The 22,694-nt window shown below is 50.8% G+C and overlaps 2 protein-coding genes across 3 annotated transcripts; one reads left to right on the top strand and one right to left on the bottom strand.

Moving 5' to 3' along the window:
• The first annotated feature begins 97 nt into the window (after positions 1-97).
• Positions 98-4,686, top strand: RPA2 (replication protein A2). Of its 2 annotated transcripts, none has more exons than XM_040534997.1 (9): positions 98-244; positions 445-557; positions 656-757; positions 863-976; positions 1,726-1,800; positions 2,443-2,556; positions 2,880-2,990; positions 3,165-3,259; positions 4,037-4,686. In XM_040534997.1, the coding sequence occupies exons 1-9, from the start codon at positions 229-231 to the stop codon at positions 4,119-4,121; spliced, it is 825 nt and encodes a 274-aa protein (XP_040390931.1). In that variant the 5' UTR covers positions 98-228; the 3' UTR covers positions 4,122-4,686. The 2 variants fall into 2 exon arrangements, with proteins under 2 accessions (XP_040390931.1, XP_040390930.1); XM_040534996.1 differs by having other exon boundaries at positions 98-250.
• On the bottom strand, positions 4,423-16,361 carry THEMIS2 (thymocyte selection associated family member 2). The gene is made up of 5 exons (XM_040534995.1): positions 16,217-16,361; positions 10,365-10,505; positions 10,048-10,248; positions 8,632-9,858; positions 4,423-8,076 (listed from the first exon to the last, which is right to left on the bottom strand). Exons 1-5 carry the CDS (start codon positions 16,308-16,310, stop codon positions 7,982-7,984), a joined length of 1,758 nt encoding a protein of 585 aa, XP_040390929.1. The 5' UTR covers positions 16,311-16,361; the 3' UTR covers positions 4,423-7,981.
• Between the last annotated feature and the right edge of the window lie 6,333 nt (positions 16,362-22,694).

The following is a 22,694-nucleotide window of genomic DNA, read 5'->3' as shown; positions in this document are numbered from 1 at the left end:
CCCCCTCGCAGCGCCGCGCGCCTCGGCGCGGCCGGGCAGCGCCGCCCTCCCCGTGGCGCCGCCAGCCTCCCTGCGGCCTCCCCCCCATTGGCAGGAGCCGGAAGAAGGCCGATTACGATTGGCTGCCGGCCGACGCAGCGGGCCCGCGGATTGGGCGCCAGGAGGGGCGGGGCGCGCGGGCTGGCGGGCACCCGCCATTCGAGCGCCGCCGCCGACGCCACCGCCGCCATGTGGAGCGGGCACAGTGCGGGTAGGGCCCGGTGGGCGGGGGCCGGGCTGGGGCCGGGCTGGGGCCGGGCGGCGGCGGCGGCGGCGGGAGGCGCCGAGGGCCCCCCGAGGCCCCCCGAGACCCCGGCCCCGGCCCCGGCCCCGGCCCCGGCCCCTCGCGGCGCTAGTGGCGGGCCCGTCGCCGCCGCCTGACGGACTCTCCCCTTCCCTCCCCAGGTAACTTCGACGGCGGCTACGGGCCCGCGGGCAGCTCGGGGCCCGCGGGCGGCTACGCGCAGTCCCCGGGAGGCTTCAGCTCGCCCAGCGGCACCCAGGCGGAGAAGAAGCAGGTAAGCCGGCGGCGGGGCCTCGCCCGGCCCCCGGAGCGCTGGGCCGCGGCGGGCGGCCGGTGCCCGGAGGCGCTGACGGGGCCGCCCTCCCCTTGCAGCGAGCCCGCTCCCAGAACATCGTGCCCTGCACCGTGTCGCAGCTGCTGGCGGCCGAGCAGGTCGACGAGACCTTCAGGATCCGGGACGTGGAGATCTCGCAGGTGGGCGTCGGGGGTGGCCCTCGAGGGGACCGGCGGGAAGGCCGTGAGTAGGAACGCGCTCGCCTCCGGCCCTTCCCCGGCTAACTCGGCCGTCTTCAAACGCAGGTCACCATTCTGGGGATCATTCGGCACGCTGAGAAAGCACCAACAAACATTCTCTACAAGGTGGACGACATGACGGCAGCGCCGATGGATGTCAGGCAGTGGGTTGATACTGATGTAAGCGCCAGATTTGTTACCGAGGCTGCTATGTGGAAGGCACTTAGGATCTATGGAGAGAGTAGTTTTCAAAACAAACAAAAACAGAGAGCTGTTTAGAAAAGTATTTTGGGAATAACATGCCTCTGAAAGCCAAGGAAGATGTTGCTGTAACAGAGATCACTGGTGTTGTGCATGATTATTCTCCTGTTTTGTAATTCATACGTGGTTCTGCAATGAATCACTTCAGATAACTTTTTTAGAGTTTCGCTGCTGAAGCTCAACCATAGCTGTCCTGAGAGATGCATGCTCAATACTTCTGCATAAGAAATACAAAATCAGGGAGTGAAAGAGATTTTGTATGTGACTCTGTGATTAAGACATGTACCAGCGCACATTGTCTCGTCTTCCTATGCATGATTCCTGAAATGCTGCTAGTTTTCACTGGACTCTCATGCAGATGGAGCAAGCCTTTAAATCTAAATACGTTTGCAAGTGAACAGCAGAGTTCCGTTGAACACCTCTGGGAGAGTAATTCAGCAGACGTTCTGTTGGCTAACTGCATGTTTATCATAAGTTTAATTTTATGTTTATCAATAAGTTCTATTTTTCATTTACAGTTATATTTACCTAACTGCTCTTAATGGTCATAGGAATGGATACAATTTGTGTTTGCTTGAGGCTTTACACCTTTCTTAAGTCATTGATTATGATTGAGAAATGGAAATGTGAATAGCAACACCTTGCTTTCTCCTTTTCCTCTCTGTAAGGAGGCAGGTGGCGAGAATATCGTGGTACCTCCAGGAACTTACGTAAAAGTAGCTGGTCATCTTCGGTCCTTCCAGGTGAGGTCATATATGACTCCTCAAGTAATGAGGCAGGAGCAGTGGCTTGAAGGATTGGTGGATCTGGCTAAGTGTTAGTAGGCTCCCTTTAGAATATCCAGTTATTTGTGATCTTTGATTATCCTTTTCTGTGGACAAATCCTTGAATGTTTTTGCCTTTGCTGTATGAATCACTCATAGTGTTACTAAATGGAAAGGATGGAAGATGCATTTAAAATGCCACTGTTTATCAGTGAATTATTTTCAGTGGAAAAGAGTACTGGCCACCAGGTTATTGGATGCTTGTCCTCTAGAGCTTAAACCATGATCTGGGTAATGGGGATGCTTCCTGCAGCATATTATGTAGCAGAGTTGCCTCATAACAGTCACCGTTTAAATAATGCTGCATGTGTTAAAGCAGAGTGCAGTTAGTTACTAGCCGTTTAAAAGAGAAGCTGTCCTGTCCTGCACTGCTTTGCATGATCACATATGAAAAATTAAGTCCAAAAACTTTGATGCTTGTTACGTGCAGAAAAACTCCCTACCCACCACTGTCCCTGTTCCTGGCTAGAATGATTAAGCACATTCTGTTGCTGTCATGTTAATTGTATATTGTTAATTGTACTTGTTTTTTCTTTTTCTATTTTTTTTAATCTCTGAAAGAATAAGAAAAGCTTGGTGGCATTTAAGATCATGCCTCTGGAAAACATGAATGAGTTCACCACGCACATACTAGAGATTGTTAATGCGCATATGATCCTCAGAAAAAATCTTATGGTATGTATTTCAAGATCATGACTTCATGCTAGCCGTTACGGGATTATTGTTCATCTCCCAAAGAGAGTGAACTCTTGGTTCGTTGGGGAAATTGTATACAGGTTGTGGGGATGGAAATTCTGCAACTGTTGAAGAGCTACAGTGAGGGTGTAACAGGAGTCCTGGCTTCCGTGGAGAGACATTGTGTTGCAGTCAATTCCCATTGGTTTCTTCTGGAAATCTATTTTTAATTACTGTCTCTCTGATACATAACGCTGAGTCTTTCATGCCCTGGGTTTACAGCAGCCTGTGTAACCACAGTTGTTCTACTCTTGTAATTGCAGGCAGCATCAAGAGCACCTCAGTCATTTACCTCTGCTGGGATAGGTGACATGGGGGGCTATGGTGGAGGTGGCAGTCTGCCAGTGAATGGACTCACAGCACATCAGAGTCAGGTGGGTGCAAGCAGCTTCTCCAGAGACGGCTATTGCAGTGGATGCTGCTGCAGGGTGATGTAGGATAAAGCAGTGATTATTCTTTGAAGATTGGTAATTCTTCCTTGACCTTGCTGTCTAATGTAGATAGAGAAGCGTAACTGTGTGCTAATGGTGTAGTTCATGTTCTTCCAGGTGCTGAACCTGATTAAAAACTGCCCTGTCCCAGAAGGTATGAGTCTTCAAGAGCTGAAACTTCAGCTCCACAATGTCAGCATGTCAACAATCAAGTAAGTGTGTAGAAACAAAGGATGTGCTTGAAATATGGGTAGTCCTTCACGGAGACTGATAAAAGGAGGTAAACAAGAAAATAGTGGGCAAGCCTAGATCCCTACTTTTTAAACAGGGCTGGTAATTTCATGTAGTAGTGAGCCTGAGCTTTTGAATTCTTCTGTGAAACGGTTTAGAACGAGACATTGTCTGTTGAAGTGATGATAAAGTGCATCACTCTCTGTTTTCAAAACAAGCTGTTCAGTAGCTCAGTAGCAAAGCAATAGGTACCTGGGTGTGCTTCAGCAGTATTTTTTCCTGTTCAAGGACAATTTTTCTCTCTCTCTACATCCCAAACAAAATTTTGGAATACAGTGGGGGATGGTGGTGTTTGGTTTTGTTTTTCTTCTTAGCTGTTTCTTCTCAGTATCAGGGAGAAGTTATAAGAACAGTGAAATTTAAAGACAGTATTAATGTCTGTTATATTCCTGTGTTCTGTCCTGTTTGAACCAGAGCCATAGGTTCTGCTTTTATCTGGAAAAAAAATGCTGAGAGTGGTGGCCTTCTCTGTTCTCAGAGACTGAGCGTTGCTGGGGGATCATACTGACATAGCTTTCAAAGTCTGTACCTACTAAATGGTGGAGCAGCTCTTTAATTGCTAACAAGATACAGTCACTGGGAGCATCCCTTGGAAGATGCTGGAAAGGAACAGTGGGAAAGGGGTGCTGTAGATAGGAAATACCTGAGAGAAAAGTGTTGACGTGGACTACTTAGCAATTGACTTTTTTTCTTCAAAGGCAAGCAGTTGAATTCCTTAGCAGCGAGGGACACATCTACTCCACTGTGGATGATGATCACTATAAGTCTACGGATGCTGAGTGAAGTTCTTTCTAGCTGGATTTGTTTTTAAGCAGATGCTTGTCTGTGTTTCAAGTTAACCTGCCGAGCTTTGCAATGTAGAAGGTGATCTTTGCTCTTTCTAGTCTGTAAGAGTCACAGTTATTCTGTGAGTGCCTACACGTTGGAACTCAAGGACAAGCAGAACATGTAGGAGGATTCTGTTCACTGGACTTGATTACTGTGCCATGACCATGTGATGGAAGCATAAGCGAATATGGGAAAACTGAACTCAAAGCTTCAGAGCCTTCAGTTTGTTTTTGTCTCTTAGTAGAATGACTGTTAGAAAGAAAAAAAAAAACTTTCTAATCTTGTTGTGGGCATACTGACTTTTGTTTCTGGAGCTGTTTCTACTACCACACCTTTCATTCCATTTAATTCACAAAGTGGGTAGCCAAGCATAATATTCCACTAATGTACAGTAATCATGACTAGATTTGTAATTAGTTTAGTTTGTGCATTTAAATCTATATTTGTACTATGAGGTAATCTTATTACTGGAGCTCTTGAATTTTGTATCCAATAAAAATTTAACTTGGCTAGTCTTGCATGTTCGTGTAGCTCTAGAGGCTTTTGTTCTTCCCTAAAGAAAGAAAACGTGCTGATAAGACTTAGATGTGTGGGTAAAAACATAGCCCATGCTTTCCAAGGATTTAGTTAACTATACATATTTTTTCTTAAACTGGTTTAAATTTTCTTAACTTGGTAAATTGGTTTAAAAAGTCAAACTGATACAAACATCTGGACATGAAAACATTAAATAATTCTACTGAAAGAAACTACAAGTTGTATCAGTGTTTTAAGTGGAGCCAGGATCATTTCTGCCACCAAAAGCACTTAGGTGAAGCTGAAATGAATTACATCATGTAACAAGTTGCGGTGGGATTTGTTTGTTTAAGACATCACAGAGGAAAACACTGAGTTAGGAAGCAGCAATGTGGATAGTGGTGATGCATCGGTGTGGAGGTAACAAATTTGCATCTTTCTCTGCACAATCCTGTTTTGCTCAGAGAGGCAGCATGCTGTTGACAGCTGCTTCGGAATATCTGTTCTCATTCATTACGTGCTTCACATTGTATAAAATGCAAAGCTGAAAACTACCTCCTGGGAATTGTTCTGCAATTGTCAATGGGAACATTTGAGTAGTTAATAAATACTCAGAAGCATTGTTCACAATGAACCTGTAAAGAACATAGCTGGTCTCACAAAGAGGATGCATGGTTTCTGTGGCAAATGTGTTTAGCGTTGCTGAAAAGCAGGACCCAGGATCTTTCAAACTAACGGCTGATAAAACTGAAATGTGCTTGCTGTCCACCAGATAGGAGCCTGGTTTGCTGCGCTGTGTTGACCTGTCCTTTGAGAGCTGCTTGCTGCTTTCACTGTGGTATGGGACCTACTGGAGAAAGCACATGCCGTCAATGGCTTGTGCTCCCTGCTTGTCAGCTGGCTTCCGTGGGAGTTGCAAACTATGGATCTCAGTTCAGATTTTTATATCTGAGAGGGATGAGGTGACCTGGCTTTGGAAAAGCAGTTCTTCCCTGTCTTCCCATTTGTGACACCGGCATCTGCTTACGTTGTTGATGCTGTAGCAAAATCAAGGTATCCTGCGCAGGTTCAGATGGTGGCACAGCTGTAGTCCGTGGTGTACTTTTGGGGCTAAATCATACTATGGATGTGTAACAAGTGACGATTGCTATGGAGACTTGCAGACCTAGAAGCCGGAAGTACTATAATTTCAATTTTGCAGGTGGTGTGCAGATTAGGAAGAAAATGATTATTTTTGGAAGTGAAGATGACTGGAATTGCCTGCAGTAAAGAGAGTAGTTGTAGGACTATATGAAATGCTTGTGAGTGGAGTGTTAAAATGTCTTCAGCTGTAGAGGGTTTAATTCTTTACCTAGGCCCCAGTTGGCTTTTTCTTCAAAGCATCAAAGGACATCTGCTTTTGTCTGGCTATCAGGACAATTTGGTGTAGGGTTTGGATCTGCTGGGGACAGAAGTGTTTGTTGCTTTGAAAAATGCCTGTTTAAAGCTATGAGTGAGCTAAGGGTGAAATCCAAGCTCCTGCTCCTCTCTTCATCCTCCTCAGCCATAGTTCAACAATTACTCTTCCTCCAGGGCAACCAAAAATTGTGTTCTGGGGTGACTGCAGTGGGTTGCTTGGTTGAAGCTTTGCACATAATGTTTAGGTGCTGTAAATGGTGATAGTGCTTGTTTGCAGGAGAGATGAGTTCTTGCTTTGATGAGTATTCAGTGAAATGATCTCAACAGCAAGAGTCAGTGTCTTAGTCACAATGCTGTGATTTGAGGAGAGAACCCTGATACTGACAGTAAATCACAGGGTGAAAATAAAGAGAAGGAAACCAGCCCAAATCCCATGTAGGGCTTTAGCAAGTTTGGAAGGGAGGAGATGCTCTCTGCAACTTTGTAAATCTGCTCTAGACCCTAGGTGAGGAATGACATGAACTGAAAAACAACCCAAAATTACACTTAACAAAAAAAAAAAAGTTTACTAGTAAAGGAATTGAAAAACTTATTTTCCAGCTCTGATTTGTACCCGCTTCTAATCTGAAGTAGCGAGGTCTGGAAATTGCCCTGTGTTGGTGCTGCCTGGCACTGCAGCAGTCAGGCAGGATGGCAATGCTTCGTCCAGTAGGAGTAGGATGTATAGAAAGCTGCTGATGCTGGTTCATGAGCCTTTGGTAGATTCCAGCAAAGCAACTGCAACAGAAGAATTAGTTCTAGAACTTTTCAGTTTGAAATGGCTATGAGCACAGCACATCCTTAGGATCCAGCCAAGCTATTATGCAGAAAGTGCGTGGATGATATTAGTGCATAGGAGCAGAGTGAGATACATGTTCTAGGGCCTTGGCCAGCATCTCAATGACATCTTGGTGACTGCTCAGTTCCCAGGATGGTTGCCCAACTGTTTGCTGCTCTGGTGCAGTTGGAGAGTCCCACGAGTGACAGCAGAGGACGCAATCCATCGCACAACAGCCAGCTACAGCAGAGCAGGAGGGATTTAGTCTGTGTATGTGGCTGTTCCTCAGGCATATGGGCTGCTTGCATTCATAGAATCATATGGGGCTGAGGTTGGAAGGGACATTAAAGATCATCCAGTTCCAATCCCCCTGCCACCAGCAGGGATGCCACCCACTAGATCAGGTTGCTCAGGGCCTCATCCAACCTGGCCTCGAACACCTCCAGGGATGGGGCATCCACAACTTTTCTGGGCAACCTGTTCCAGTGCCTTACTACCCTTACAGTGAAGAATTTCCTACTAACCTCTGATCTAAATCTCCCCACTTTTAGTTTAAAACCATTCCCCCTTGTCCTGTCATTGCCCAAGCAAAAAGTTGTTCTCCATCCTTTCTATAAGTCCCCTTTAAGTACTGAAAAGCTGCAGTGAGGTGACCCCAGAGCCTTCTCTTCTGTAGGCTGAACAGCCCCAGATCTCTCAGCCTTTCTTCATAGCAGAGGTGCTCCAGCCCCTTGATCATCTTCATGGTCCTCTGGACCAGCTCTAACAGCCCCACATCCTTCTTGTGCTGGGGACCCCAGACCTGGATGCAGGACTGGAGTCTTCACTAGTAGGGCCTCACAGGGGCAGAGCAGAGGGGGGACAAGCCCCTCCCTTGACCTGCTGGCCACTCCTCTGCTAACGCAGACCAGGATGCATTCAAGGAAAGGGGGACATATTATTTGCATCATCGAGGCAATTGGAAATTGTGCTGTGGACCCCTAAGGTTGTATTTAGCCTTTATTTAATAGGCTATTTAATGGCCTTAATTTAATACAAGATCTAAGAAAATTCAGAGGCTGGACAGCTTCCAGAAACCAGATGATTAGAAAGGAAAAACAGTCTGCATTTTGTGAATTGTCTTTTGAATGTCTTCTTCAATGACTTCATAGTCATGTTCATCACTGCTTTTCTCCATGTCTGCAAGAGAGAAGCACAGACTATGTACATAAATGGAGCTGGAGCATGGTGGAAACCCTATAGGGGGATGCCTCAGCCTGCCCTCCCCTCCTCCCTGGTGTGGTGGTGCAGGAGGAGTACCTGCACCAGGACTCAGCAGTAGCCCCAGCGAGTATGGGACCAAGCACCTAGAAGGAAAAGGGCTTCTCGCCACTATAGACACTGGCTTTCCAGTGCCACGGGTCCCTTGCAATCTGTGGGGCAGGAACATTCTGCATTTGATAGCAGGTCAAGGCCAAGTGCTCGTGTACAGTGTTCATTTCTCAATAGCCCTGGAGGCCAGACCTTGTTTTCCCTCATGCCATGGCCCATGTGTGGGACAAGGGATGGGGCAGCCACCCACGGAAACTCAGCTGGTCTGGGGTTGGGTATGTGGGTGCCGGTCTCCCCAGCAGAACATCCTTGCCTCATGTCCCCATGGGGACAGCCCCAGATACCTCATGGCCAGCAGTGCCCCACGACAATACAAATAATACACAGAACCCGCTATTGCTACTGGGGGCCCCATCCCCTCACCTGTGTTACTGGGAGCCTTGTGGGACCAGGGAGCTGCCAGCAGACGGGGGCGTGGGCTGTACTCATTGGGGGTGCTCCGATGGGTAGTGAGGCTCTTCGCCTTCTGGGGAAGGACCAAAGGCGGCGGCAGTGGAGGAGCCAGGCGTGTCTGGGAGCTGGTGGTGGGGCTGGGGGCCAGGGAGCGCTTTCCCCTGGAGTGTGCCCTGTCCTTCTGCTCTGGGGCAGGGCATGGCTGCACCTGCACATCTCTACCAGCCGCCTTCGGCTTGGGGGGCCGTGGGGGTGGCGGGGCTGAGCCACCCGGCAGCTGCGCCAGCAGCTTGTAGTAGAAGGCCTCAGTCAGCTCCTCCACATGGGAGCAGTGTGTGGAGGGGGCCTGGGAGTGGACGGGCTCCTCAGTGAGGACAAGGGTGAGGTCCAACCACTGGGGCGGGATCTCAAAGCCCTTATCTGGCTCCTCACAGAAGCTGCTGATCAAAAAGGGCTGGGTGATGCGGGCCTCCAGCCGCAGTGCAGGGAAGGAGCCCAGCACATCCCTCTCCAGGGCCGGGTCTGTGGCCACCACCCGGACGTCGCATGGCAGTGGCAGCAGCTCCACCAGCTCCGTCAGCCTGTACTTCTTGCTGTCACACGCCTCCTCCACAAAGCTGCCCCCCAGATCCAGTGGCAGCAGCAGCTCCTCGCCCTCCTCCTTCTCATCCTCCTCCTCACTATGGCGGAGGCACAGGAGCCGGGTGCTGCCACCAGCCAGTAGTAGCTGCCGGGCCTCCAGCCGGTCACCCACACTGAGTGGGGGCACGTCGTCCTCGCGGCCCTCACAGTCCTGTGTTGCCACCACGTGCAGCTGCTGGCCAGGCTGCAGGCTGGCTGCCAGCTCCTGCACCCCTGCAAACTGCCGGGGCCGCCGCCTGAAGCGGCCCTGGTAGGCACTGGAGAGAAGGAAACGGCGGGTGCCGCTGCGGGCAGAGGCCAGGACCCTCCAGGTGTGGGAGCAGCTGTGGATCTGCAGCCGCTGTCCCTTCCGCAGGCGGGGGACCCAGGCGCTCTCAAAGATGGTGGCACTGCGGGGCCCCTCCAGGATCTCGGCCTGTGTCGGCAGCACCTCCTCCATCCCCAGCACCTCGCTCAGCAGCAGTGGCCGGGAGAAGTGAACGTCCTGCGACTCCTCTGTTACATCCTCCACGTCCACCTCCAGCGTGGAGGGGATCTTCACCTCGTCCCTTCGCACTGCAGGGGCAGAGCCACCCTGATCTTGTGCTCGGCCTCTCTCCATGCTGTGGAGAACCTCACTTTGTGCCCACCCTGCCTGTGACCACCCACGCTGCCTGTGTCAGGGCCCTAACAACAAACCTGTGTAAGGCCCCCCCCCACCCCTCACCCCCCAGCACCCCTGCTTGACCCCACAGCAGGACTCACGGTTCATGGTGGCCTGCACCTCGTAGACGGGGCTCAGGAGCAGGGCGTGGGGGCCGATGGTGGGGCACCGTAGGGGCTGTCTCTGCTTGCCCCCCCACTCCAGCGCCTGGTGCAGCGTCAGGCCCTTCTTCATGCCACCCTCCAGGAAGGGTCCCTGTGGCATGGGGCATGGCCCCAGATCTGGGGAGGGCTGGAAAAGACCTGTGGGAGGGCAAGGCTGAGACCCTGGCAGGTGCAAAGGGCTCCCAGGGAGGAGGGCCCCGTGGGGTGCCACGGGGCTCGGTTGTGGTGGGCTGGGGCAGGGTGTCCTTGCTCACCCTTAAATGTTGGCAGCAGCTCCGTTGTCTGCCCCGTGTGCACATTCTCACAGACAACCTTTTGCAGCGTGACAGCTGTGATTTTCAGCAGGTCACCAGTTGACAAGCAGCACTCATTGCCTGCGATCTCATACACGGACCCTGCAGGGAGAGGAGGGACATGTTGTCATTGACAGCCACTGTGCTGAGGCTGGGCTGTGGGGTGCAGGTGTCCCACATGGCCCCAGACAGCCCAGCTGGGTCACATGTGGCTGTGGAGTGGCTCCAGCAACTCTGTTATCCTGTCCTCTCAGAGCATGGGGACAGGGAGCCGTCACCCATCAGCATGGGCACTTGTGCTCTGGGAGCAGTGCAGGAAGCAACTGCTGCCAAGCCCATCAGCTGCTGCTTGCAAGCTGTTCACAAATGGGTTTATTTCTTCTTGGCCGATTAATTTTGAGCCCACATGCTTTGATTACCAGTGGGCAGAGATTGCTCTGGATCACACAAGGCCACACTCTCTGCTGCTGCTGCTGCCCCGCACAAGTGGGGCTGCAGCTGGACACCCTAGTGCCAAGTGTAGTGGAGCTCAGCACAGCTGGAGAGGGCTGAGCAACCAGCATCCATCAGGATTTCCTGGAAGACTCTGCCTCTACTAGCATTTTTTAACTGTTGTTAATCTTTGTTAACAACACACAGAATGACAGAAAGATGGGTTTTAGATTCAGACCTTTAAATTTCCTCTAAGCTGTCCTTTCCTGTCTCCAGAACATCTGCAGGTGGTTGGTGCTTCCATCTAACACTAGGAGATCCTGACTGAAGTCAGAGATACACAGGAGTCCTGTGAGAGGTGGCAGCAGGGGAAGGTGACCAAAGAGGAATATAGAGATATGGTCTAGAAGGCAGGGTTGGGGTTACGAAAGCCAAAGCCCACCCGGAACTGAATCTGGCAAGGGATGTGAAGCGCAACAAGAGCTTCTTACAAGTACATCAACAACAAAGGGAAGACTGGGGAAAATGTGGGCCTGCTGCTGAATGTGGCAGTGGACCTGGTGACAAAGGACAAGGAGAAGGCCAAGTTACTCAATGCCTACTTGGTCTCAGCCTTTACCAGAGTAAGACTGGCCTTCAGGAATCTCCCTGAGACCAGAGGAAAAGAAGGCAAAGAAGACCTACTTTTGGTGGAGGATGATCAGGCCATGGAGATCTTAACAAACGGGACATATGTAAGTCTGTGGGGCCTCATGGGATGCACCCATGAGTGCTGACACAGTCTCTCAATTATCTTTGAGAGGTCCTGGGCAATCAAGAAGACTAGAAAAAGCAAATGCCACTTCTATGTTCATGAAGAACAAGAGAGGAACCTACAGGCCAGTCACTCTCCCCTCAAGCCCTGGGATGGAACACCTAATTCAGGAAATCATTTCCAGACACATGAAAGATGAAAAGGTGATTGAATCACATAATCAATAAATATCCTGAGTTGGAAGGGACCCAAAAGGCTCATCAGATCTCACTCCTGGCTCCAACACAGGACCACCCAAAAAAATCAGACCATGTATCTAAGTGCAGTGTCCAAACACTTCTATAACTCTGGCAGGCTCAGTGCTATGACCAAGTCCTTAGGGAGCCTGTGCCAGTGGCCGACCACCCCCTCGGTGAAGAACTTTTTCCTGATATCCAGCCTGACCCTCCCCTGTCCCAGCTCCATGCTGTTGCCTTGGGTCCTGTCGCTGTCCTCAGAGAGCAGAGCTCAGCACCTGCCCCTCTGCTCCCCTCATGAGGGAGCTGCAGGCCGCCATGAGGCCTCCCGTCGGCCTGCTCTGCTCTGGGCTCAACAAACCAAAGGACCTCAGCCGCTCCTCATATGTCTTGCCCTCTAGACCCTTCACCATCTTCATAGCCCTCCTTTGGATGCTCTCTAATGGTTTTATGTCCTTATATTGTGGTGCCCAAAACTGCACACAGTACTTGAAGTGAGGCCGCACCAGCGCAGAGCAGAGCAGTACGATCCCTTCCCTTGACCGGCTAGCAGTGCCGTGCCTGATGCACCCCAGGGTATGGTTGGCTCTTTTGCCTGCCAGGGCACGCTGATGACCCAGATTCAACTTGCTGGCAAACAGAACCCCAGACCCCTTTCTGCAGGGCTGTTCTCCAGTCTCTCATTCCCCAGTCTGTACGTATAGCCAGGGTTGCCCCTTCCCAGGTGCAGAATCCAGCACTTGCTCTTGTTAAACTTCATACAGTGGTATGTGCCCTCTAGTTTGTATAGATCTCTCTGCAACTTCTCGCTAGCCTCAAGGGAGTCAACATCTACTCCTAACTTAATGTCACATGCAAACTTAGTATGCATTTGAGTCTGCATCCAGATCATTTATAAAAATATTGAGGAGAATTGGCCCCAGAATGGAGCCCTGAGGAACTCTGCTAGGGACCAGCCTGATGTAACCCCATTTACAATAACACTTTGAACCTAACCCACCATCTAATTGTTCACTCATTGTGTGGTGTACTTGTCTAGATGTATGCTGGATATTTTGTCCAGAACGATACTGTGAGAAACAGTATGAAAAGCTTTGCTGATTGAGATTAGCATAGATTATCAAAAGGGGATCATATTGTGCTTAACCAACCTGATCACCTTCTACAATGAGGTGTTAGGCTTGGTGGACAAGGGGAGAGCGGTGGGTGGTGTTTACCTTAACTTCAGTAAGGTTTTTGGCACCAAAAATTTTGGCATGTCTCCCATCACATCCTCATAGAGAGGCAGATGAAGTATGGGTTAGACAAGTGCCTGCTGTGCTGGACCGAAAACTGGGTTATGGGCCCAGAGGGTGGTGATCAGTAGCACAAAGTCTACTTGGAAGCCAGTAACTGGTGGTGTAGCCCAGATGTCAATACTGTGTCCAGTCTTGCTCGAAATCTTCATTAATAATCTGAATGATGGGGCAGAGAACAAGCTCAGCAGTTTTCCAGATGACACAAAACCGGGAGGACTGGCTGATACACCATGGGGTCGTGCTGCTGGCCAAGAGGGGACTCAATTGGCTAAAGGACAAGCGTGAGGACAGGAACCTCATGAAGTTCAACAAGGAGATGTTCAAAGTCCTGCCGATGGATGGGAATAAACTCTTAAGTTCTAAGGACTTCCTATGAACTTAAGAAGACTTGTTTTATTGTGTTGGTGGTCTGGCATTGGTACAGCTTGCCCAGAGACTTCATTGAGTCTCCTTCCTTGGAGATCTTCAAAAGCTGCCTGGATGTGGTGCCGTGCCACTGGCTCAGCATGGGTAGGGGTTTGGCCTGCATGGTCACAAGAGGTCCCTGCCAACACCACTGATGCTGTGAGCTTGGCAGTTCCCACCACAAATAGTCTCGGCATGGTCTGTGTCACTGACAAATACCACTTACATGGTGGCGGCCTGTGTTAGGTCATCTGTAATGAAGTCCCATGGCAGTGCCGAGAGGCTAAGCTGTAGCCTGTCCCTGGTTCAGGCTTTGTCCTTTGCGGCAGAGGGCTGAGCTCGAGTGTCCTGGTGCACATGGTCCTGACTGGGGGTGAGCATGAGCAGACACTTCAGGCCGCTCATGCACACACTTGGAGCTCTTTGGTTTAACTCTTCCCATGGGCAGGGGAAACTGGAGGGAGCCGGATGTGGCCGGGGTAGAGGGTGGTGTGAGCTTCCCGCTGCAGGTGGCACCAGCTTTTGGGATTATGCAAGGATCAGCTTCCTGCAGAAATGTAGGAAGCGCTTGCATGGTGTGGAAATGCTTCCAGGGCACGGCTGCTGTGCACCAACGTTCCTGGGGGAGTCACAGGACTCTGGAGCTGTGGTGGGGCTGGGGGTCCCCAGGATGCTGAAGGGGGCCATGGAGGGCCTGTATGGACAGGGAGGAGGGCCGGCAGCTGCATGGGTCAGGACAGAGCTGGTCTGCAGGCTCAGTGGTGGCAGAGAGGGAGCTGAATGGGTCACCTGGGTGAGCGGGCTGAGCTGACGCCTCTGGCAGCCCCACGTACTGGTCAAACTCGAAACACCATGGCGTGATGTACTGACATGCACAGCCATGCTGGCAGGCTTGGGCAGGACAGAGGGAGCCAAGGCTGGAGACACTGCTGTCGGCAGGCTGGCATCCCTGTGCTCAAGGGGGACAGCATGGCTACAGGCACAGCTGCAGCAACGAGCACAGCTCTGCAGAGTTTAGGGGAAACAGCAAGGTGGGAACAGCCGCAGAGCGCCTGCCCCTGGGACCTCTTCCTCAGGAGAGGGAGAACCTCAATGTGGAAATTACTATGGAAAAATAACTAGGAAGAGGTGAACGAAAGCTAGAAAGCATCAGAAAGTCTCTTGCAGTATGCAAGCACTGGTCCCCCTCCTCCAGCCACACCATGACAGTATCGAGGGCATGATCTGAAATTAGAGGAAGCACACAGTGGGGCTGCACTGCCCGCAGCACAGCCATGCCTTGTGCCATGGTGCAGAGACCTTGTGAAACCCCACATGCCCGGCATGATTGGCTCCCTTGGGTGGCAGTGGGACACGGGCTTTGCATGAGGAGGCTTGTGGCTGGTCTGTGTAGGAACCTGAGTTGCTCCTCAGCTCCATCGTAGCATCAAGCCACAGCAGTTGCAACAGAAAATATTAGCAAGAATGTGGAGGACATGAAGAGTGTTTGGCTGAGGGAGGAGCCTGAGAAAGGGCTGAGAGTGGCAGGAGTTTTGTTGAAGTTCTTGGAGACACCCTCCCCGCCCCCCTGCAGTCCCCAAAACAGAAAGCCAGAAGTAATGGCAGGAAATCCAGAAATATTCAACTCAAAATGTTTAAGAAACATTATCTCTGCAAGATAACACATCTGCAGGGTGCAATGCTGACTAACCCCCGGTGCATAATCATCTGCCTGTGAGGGTCTAACACCATCCACCAGCAGCCAAGGAAATATGTAGCTGGGAGCCCTGGAAGAGCTGGCCAAGGGGTCCTTGTTGTGCTGACACTTATTTCTAAGCAGTCGGAAATACCTAGAAGCTTGTACAATCCATGCCCTGGAAAGCTTTCAGTGCTGATAATGGTGCAGATGTCATAACAGAGGAGATAAACAGTGCAGAAGAGTACAACAGGAATGGCTGGAGACTGAACAATGTAATTGGATGCCAAATGCAAACACCATTTCCAAGCTGTGGGAAAGAGTTGGTACTTGACTACACTGCGAAGGGACAGAGTAAGTATGTCTTGGGACACGCTGCCTTTCATGGAGCAGGAGCTCCTCAGACTATGCTGCCATGCCATGATACCGTCCACCACGAGCAATGAACCCTTCTGACCCTGAATTTCTGCACTCAATGAGCTGCTACCAAACATTTTGCAGCCTAAAACTTCTCCCCCCTCTGGGATGGACTCATGACAAACACCCTGCTCCAGCCTCCTCACCACAACTACCAGCAACTGCTAAACATGTTAACTGCTGTTGTTTCAATGAACGGTGGCAGTTTTACTCATTTAGCAAATTTAAGATGTTATCAAGGGTAAAGGCTCTTTGGGAGAGCTAAGCATCCATCTCTGCTGAGCTACAGGGAAAAAGAATTAGACCACTGCTTCTCCTGCTCTTTAAAAGTCAGTGTGACCTAGTGCTAGAAATCTCACAAGTCCTGGTAGTATCTTCCACATTGGTGTTGGCACAGTGGGCAGGATCCCACTGTGCATTCCCATTTTTTTGGGAGACCCAGAAATCCAGCATTTGCTAATTTCTGACTCCATTTCACCACCAACATGGCCATCAGCAGAGGAAATTACACCGGTCAGGGCTTCATCTCTCAGGGCCACGGGGAGGTGGCACAGCCTTGGGGCACTCCTTTGCGTCAGCGGGCACCCAGCACTTACCTTGGAAGTAGACACCAGAGCATATCCTGAGGATGCGGGGTAGGGTGGTGGGGTCCAGGGAGCAGATGTATTCCTGGAAGGAGAGGGGCTCCATGCCTGTGCTGCTGCGTGCTCCGGGGTCCTCTGCAGGGAGTGAACTAAGACAGCTCTGGGCTCTGCTTTCACTTCTGCATGGTTTTCACTTCTGCTTCTAGCAGTGGTAAGTTCCTGCTCCAGATACTTGCTGCTGGCAGCTTTCCAGTCCGTGTAAACAGACTGATGAGCTGCTGTGACAGCCCAATTCCTGTCACCCATGGCCTGTCACGGCCTGGTGGCTCCTAGCCCTGCCCTGCCCATGCTGATGGTGCTGAGGGCAGGCAAAGGCACAGACCCTTGGCTCTGCCATGGTGCTGTCCTGGCTGGACCAATGCTTCAGTCCGTCCTGCCCAGGCTGTCCCCATTGCACACCTCCCATGTGCCAGCCTGCCCTACCCCTCTGTGTCTGAGGCCAGACAGAGTGACGGTGCTGTGGGGCAGAGGCCAGGTCTGAACGGACCATGGCTGAGCTACTGAAGGGCTGTGTCCAGGCAGCCCTCAGCCCTTGGAAGCACACAGGCACCTCCATCCTGCTCACCTCCAGGCATTCAGATTCCACTTGCCCCAGTCACAAATCTCTCCTGCATCATGCCCTGGCTGTGTTCAGCACGCAGAGGAGCAGAGGGGAAGCAGCAGGTCCAGATGGAATCTCTGTGTGGCTGCCTCAGCCCTGGGCAAGGCAGCAGCCACATTCCTGTGTCCAGCACAGGCAGCAGCACCCAGCTCGGCCTCCCATAGAGATGAATCCGTCCCTTGCCAAAGCAGTGGAGCACGGTCCCCATGGCCGCAGGCTCCACACACCAGTCACACAGGCTGCTGAGATGGAAGCATCATTTCTGAGATCTGCAGCTCCTGGTGAGCCTTATCTTTCTAACAACTTTCCTTCAACTCAGCTGATGAATCAAACTGAAGCTGCAGGCTAGGAACAGCAGGAGGATGGGCCTGCATGTAGGGCTAAAACTTGAAGAAAGGTATTTTTAAATAGATGATGCACAAAAAGGTGTCTTGCTCTGCTTTGACTCCATTTGCTGAACAGGAATTTCTTAATTCCTTCATAGAAAGGTGTGTGTTTCCCACTGTTAAGAAGAGCACAAAGCAATCTAAGGGACGGAGAGTGCTGGAGCACTGTGATTCCCACACAGAAGGCAATTTCAGTATGCCTTCCAGCGTGTCACAGCAGCAGAGGTGTCCAAAGGATTTCAGGCCAAACTGCCACTTGGAGCTGGACTATCCTTGGCACCAGAGCAGCTCAGCTGTGCCAATATCTTGACAACCTACAGGGAGGGAGACCCCACACCTCCCTGGTGACCTGTCCCAGGGCTGCACAACCCTCCCAAATGAGATGCTTTCCTATTGCTCAGCCTTGCATGTCCCAGGCTGCAGGCGTGGCCATTGGCCCTTGCTGTCTTGTCTGCCACGTCTGGGAACAGGTTGGCTCCATTGCCTGTGAAACTGTCCTTTGAGTAGTTGTGGGCCGCTATTAGAGCACCCTTCTCCTTTTCTTCACCAGACAAAACTAGCCCAGCTCCCAAAACCACCCCCTATAGGTGTCACATAAAAGGGTAGTCAAACGTTTGCCTGTTTCAGAGCCCTGCCAAGGACTTTTGCTGAGACAGTTTTGCAAAATTGAAAGTATTTAATAAGTCGACAAGATATAACAGATTCGCAATTGCTGTTGACAAATATACTTACTGCAATAGCACTAATATATGATAACAGTGCTAGCAAAATGCTGTCTGGGGTATTCCTCACCAAAAAGTGAAGGTGCAGAGCTTACCAAGAAGGCATCTTTGTCTTGGAGAAGGAGCACAGCCCATCAACTGCCTCTTCTAGGTCTCCAATGTCTTCTCTCCCCTCCGCCACCCACTTTTCTAACTTTTTTTTTCTCACTTTATCTAACTAATGCTAACACTAATGCTGTTTTTTCTAACACTAACAATTGTCCTTTATACTCTAAACTTAAACTTCCCCCCACATGGTGATGTTTAGCATGATTTGGGTGGAGAGTCAAGTTATAGCCATATATGTTTAGCATGTACTCCATTAAGCTCATTATCATATCCAGGGGTGGATAAAAATATGTTTAAAATAAGAGGACACGGGGAAATTAAATGAAATGGGACAGAAACATACAGTGGCTTAAACAGAACCGTGAGAATTCTAGTAAAGCTAACAAAATACATACATGTATATATTTTAAATATCAATGCCATATAGCTGCTCCCAGGCTTAGCAGCCTATAGTTTACCAAGCTAACAAGCTGGTTGTAGTTGGAGAAGATACCAAAGACTGTCCTTGGTCTTTGCTGAAGTTTCATCCCACAGACATGAAAAACTAACACCCAAGCAGAAACAGCACACAGGAAACCCAGCACTAGTGCAGCTCTGCTCATTGATGCATTTTTGCATTTTGACACTGTTGTGAGATGCAGGTCCACCTGCCCCTGATTCCCAGAGCAGGTGAGTGATACAAGGAAACATGATCAAGGGGGATGCTAGTTTGCAAGGTGTAGAGTGCAACTGTGACAGGACATTTGAGGACCTGGTGTCCAAATCTCCATGGAAATTTGGAAAAATACAAGGAGTCATGAAGGTGTCCAAGCCCTGGACTTGGAGACAGTGAGCATGGAGGTGGTAGGATCGTACACTGGATCTTGCTTGAAAGAGGCCTTTATGAGCAACTCTCAAGGCTGCTGAGTTCCAGCAGCAACAAGCCTGGCCTTGGCCAAAGTGAGTCAGAGCCAAAGAGGAAGGAGATGGGCCAGGAGCATCTCTTTTCTTTAGGGATATGAAGAACTGCATGAGAAGAGGAGTGAGGATAGGGAGAATCACATAATCATAGAATGGCTTGGGTTGGAAGGCACCTCAAAGATCACCTAGTTCCAACCCCCCTGCCATGGACAGGGATGCCACCCACCAGATCAGGTTGCCCAGGGCCTCGTCCAACCTGGCCTTGAACACCTCCAGGGATGGGGCAGCCACAACCTCTCTGGGCAACCTGTTCCAGTGCCTTGCCACCCTCTGAGTGAAGAATTTCCTCCTAACCAATAATCTGAATCTCCCCTCTTTTAGTTTAAAACCATTCCCTCTTGTCCTGTCATTATCTGATTGAGCAGAGTCACTCTCCATCTTTTTTATAAGCCCCCTTTAAGTACTGGAAAGCTGCAATGAGGTCACCCCGGAGCCTTCTCTTCTGTGGGCTGAACAGCCCCAGCTCTCTCAGCCTTTCTTCGTAGGAGAGGTGCTCCAGCTCCTTGATCATCTTCGTGGCCCTCCTCTGGACCCGCTCTAACAGATCAACATACTGGGGGGCTCCAGACCTGGACGCAAGACTCCAGGTGGGGCCTCACAGGGGCAGAGCAGAGGGGGACAATCACCTCCCTTAACCTGCTGGCCATGTCTCTCTTGATTCAGCCCAGGACACAGCTGGCCTTCTGGGCTGCCAGCGTGCACTGCTGGCTCATGCCGAGCTTTTCGTCTACCAGAACCCCCAAGTCCTTCTCTGCAGGGCTGCTGTCAGTGAGTTCTTGTCCCACCCGGTCAGCTGCACCCCATCCAGCATCAGCATGCCCAGTCTCTCAAAAGCTTGTCCAAGGTTGTAGAACCCAAAACCTTGGCATGCCACCAGTCTCGCAACCAATTCACTTGGCCCCTTCGTCTCCTTCTTCCTGGGTCCCAGTCACCAATTGGGAGGACAGAAGAGAATGCTACTTCCGCTCCCGATCCCTTCAACATATTTCCAAGGGACATGGATTTTTCCTTTTTGATATTTCAGAATTTCCTTGGTACAGCTTCGTTTGATCCTACTTGAAAAAGTAGGAAGTGGGAGTCTTTGGAACACACCAGACTCGGTAGTCTCTTTGTAATATCACAAATACAGACCCCAGGCAGCAAACCTCTCTGGAGGGATTGTCCAGATGGCAAATGGGAGCCTCGGTGCCTCTCAGAGAGGAGTCTCCAATGACTAACACCCTTTGCGCCTTTTTTGTGGCACTGGTTTTGATGCAGTTGGGAGACTGAGCCAACTTTGTGTGGTCAGCCTTTCTGAGTTCTCTTTGGTCTTTACGAGGTCTTTACTCTTTCTCCCGGAGGCTCCTCTCTCCTGCCTTAGAATCTTGTATCTATTGTGCAGGGGCACTTCATGGGCAGGGGTGAGACAACTCCTCCATCTCTGTTCTGAGACAAGAGTCTACTCTCCCTCGTCGTATGAGTCTTTCAAATGTGCTTGTTTTGGGCTGCACGCTTGTTTCCCTACCCCTTGCCTGGACTTAAGGCGGGGAGAGATGTCCAAGTTGGCTGACAACAGCCCGTAGGGCTGACTGGCTCTGATTTGGGGGCAGCAACACCCGCTGTGCTCTCATGGTAGCTTAGCCTTGAGCCTGATTTCATCTACTCAGGTTCAAGGGAGAGGTGAACGAGGCTAATGCTTTGCAGCTACCTGGAAGCACGTGTAATGGCCCCGTGAGGTTTGGGATGCCTGTAGGAAGCAAAGTAACCAAGCAGTTGTAGGAGGAAGAGGCAGCAAACTTGTCAGGGCTCTGTGATCCCAAACACAGCCAAAACCCTGGGCTGAATAAATGAGTGGAACTAATCGCATGTAACGCTTTCGATTCCTCCTGCTCTCGCCAGGCTGGTGTCTTCCTGCTAGCTCTGCCTGCTAGGGGAGGAACAGGACAGTAGGCTGCAGGGCCCTGGGAACTGCTGGTGTCACAAACAAATCCCACCCCCTTCCACACACAGCTCTCACTTCCCCACAGGGACCAGGAAAGGAAAGGACAAATCAGGCACCCTGAGCCTGAGGTCAGGGACCTAGGCTCGGGCTAGGCACACGGCCCCTGGGCTGGGGGCCCCTTTGTGACCACTGTCTCCACCTCTCTGAATTGAGATGCAGAGGCCTGGCAGGCGGTCCCTTCACAGGAGTGCCCTGACAGTAGGACAGCACAAAGAGGTACTCCAACTCGGCTGCACAGGCAGCAGAGGACATCAGAGCGCAGTGACCCACTGCTCCTCCCAGCAAACAGCACCCAGCTCCTCACTAAGGCCAGAGGCCGGCGCAAGCCGTGCAGCCAAAAGGCCAAGGAAGAGGGGTCACCAACAGCACGGGGAACTGAGATGGAAACTCCTCTCAAGGGGATCCTTCCCCCTACTTAAGCATATAATAAGGGTGAGAATGGTCAGTAGAGGTAACAGGGGAAGAGGAAGTTACTACAATCAGAGGAAGTTGCCACAATCTCCCTCTTGGTTCAGCTCACTGACAGTAAAGTGAATGCAATTGCTTTTTTTTTTTTTTTTCCCTTCAACTGTGCATTTGTCTGAGATGGAAGAAAATACCTATTTTACCTACATACCTACATCACTGACACGCTTAGGTAAAAAAAAATATGCTGAAAATGATTCGCAGAAATTCAAATACTGAACTGGGTGTGGATCAGCACCTACATCTTGACTAGGATTTTGGTCATCAAGAAGCAACTGACACCTACATCCTAGTGCATATTCTCTTCTGCATATGGAATAACTGAGACAAAATGGTTAAAAGGGAACAGAAAGATGAAACATAACAGAAGGGCCCAGTGATATCAAAATAGGAACAACTGTTGGCCAGCAACTGCCCACAGCCAGAGGGCTGTTATCAGTTTCACATAGTTGATTTCTGCAAAAGACAGGGTGGACAGAAACAGCCCTTTCAAAAGAAACTTTTTTTCCTGGAACTGGCTTTTTTTCCACCCAAAAACCCACAAGGAAGTGATGAGAACTCAGCAAACAAGTCATATAAAATCACATGAAGTTTCTGTGCTCCTAGGCTGATGACTAAGTATGACGAGGGAAGAGCAAACATGTATTGGGCTTATAAGGCAAGGTTTTGGTAGTGAGGGCTGGGGGCTCTGTGAGAAGAGTCCAGAAGCTGCCCTGTGTTAGAAAAGAGCCAGTTCTGGAGGGCTCCAAAAGGGACCCAACTGCTGACCAGAGCTGAGCCATGCGCTCTGTGGGAAGAAAGGGGAAAAAATTCTGTGCAACAGCAGCTGGGAGAGAGAGGATTGAGAAACTGAGACAGAAGGAATCCTGCAGACACCAAGGTTGGTGAAGGAGGAGCAGGAGGTGCTCCAGGCACTGGGGCAGAAGTTCCCCTGAGGCCCATGGTGGAGCAGGCTGTCCCCCTGCACCCATGGGGTACCACAGGGGAGCAGATCTCCACACTGCAGCAGCTCATGGAGAGGAGCCCAGGCAGGAGCAAAGGGTCTCGGGGGAGCTGCTGCCCATAGGGGACCCGTGCTGGAGCAGTTTGCTCCTGACAGATGGACCCCGTGGTACGGAGCCGTGTGGGAGCAGTTCTTGAAGAGCTGCAGCCCCCGCAGGATCAGTTCGGGAAGCACGGCATCCCGTGGGAGGGACCCCACGGGGAG

The sequence above is a fragment of the Cygnus olor genome, chromosome 23 (assembly GCF_009769625.2).
Source record: "Cygnus olor isolate bCygOlo1 chromosome 23, bCygOlo1.pri.v2, whole genome shotgun sequence".
Lineage (NCBI taxonomy): Eukaryota > Metazoa > Chordata > Aves > Anseriformes > Anatidae > Cygnus > Cygnus olor.
This window is presented reverse-complemented; position numbering and strand designations above follow the sequence as displayed.

What these genes read in the sequence shown, in the direction of transcription:
- RPA2 (XM_040534996.1), top strand. Translation starts at nt 229, where the DNA reads ATGTGGAGCGGGCACAGTGCGG. An exon ending in CCCAGGCGGAGAAGAAGCAG is followed by an intron (nt 558 to 655) that starts GTAAGCCGGCGG and finishes CTCCCCTTGCAG; the next exon opens with CGAGCCCGCTCCCAGAACAT. An exon ending in GTCATCTTCGGTCCTTCCAG is followed by an intron (nt 1,801 to 2,442) that starts GTGAGGTCATAT and finishes AATCTCTGAAAG; the next exon opens with AATAAGAAAAGCTTGGTGGC.
- THEMIS2 (XM_040534995.1), bottom strand. Translation starts at nt 16,310, where the DNA reads ATGGAGCCCCTCTCCTTCCAGGAATACATCTGCTCCCTGGACCCCACC. An exon ending in GCTGCTGCCAACATTTAAGG is followed by an intron (nt 10,249 to 10,364) that starts GTGAGCAAGGAC and finishes GCCCTCCCACAG; the next exon opens with GTCTTTTCCAGCCCTCCCCA. An exon ending in GGTGCAGGCCACCATGAACC is followed by an intron (nt 9,859 to 10,047) that starts GTGAGTCCTGCT and finishes CTGCCCCTGCAG; the next exon opens with TGCGAAGGGACGAGGTGAAG.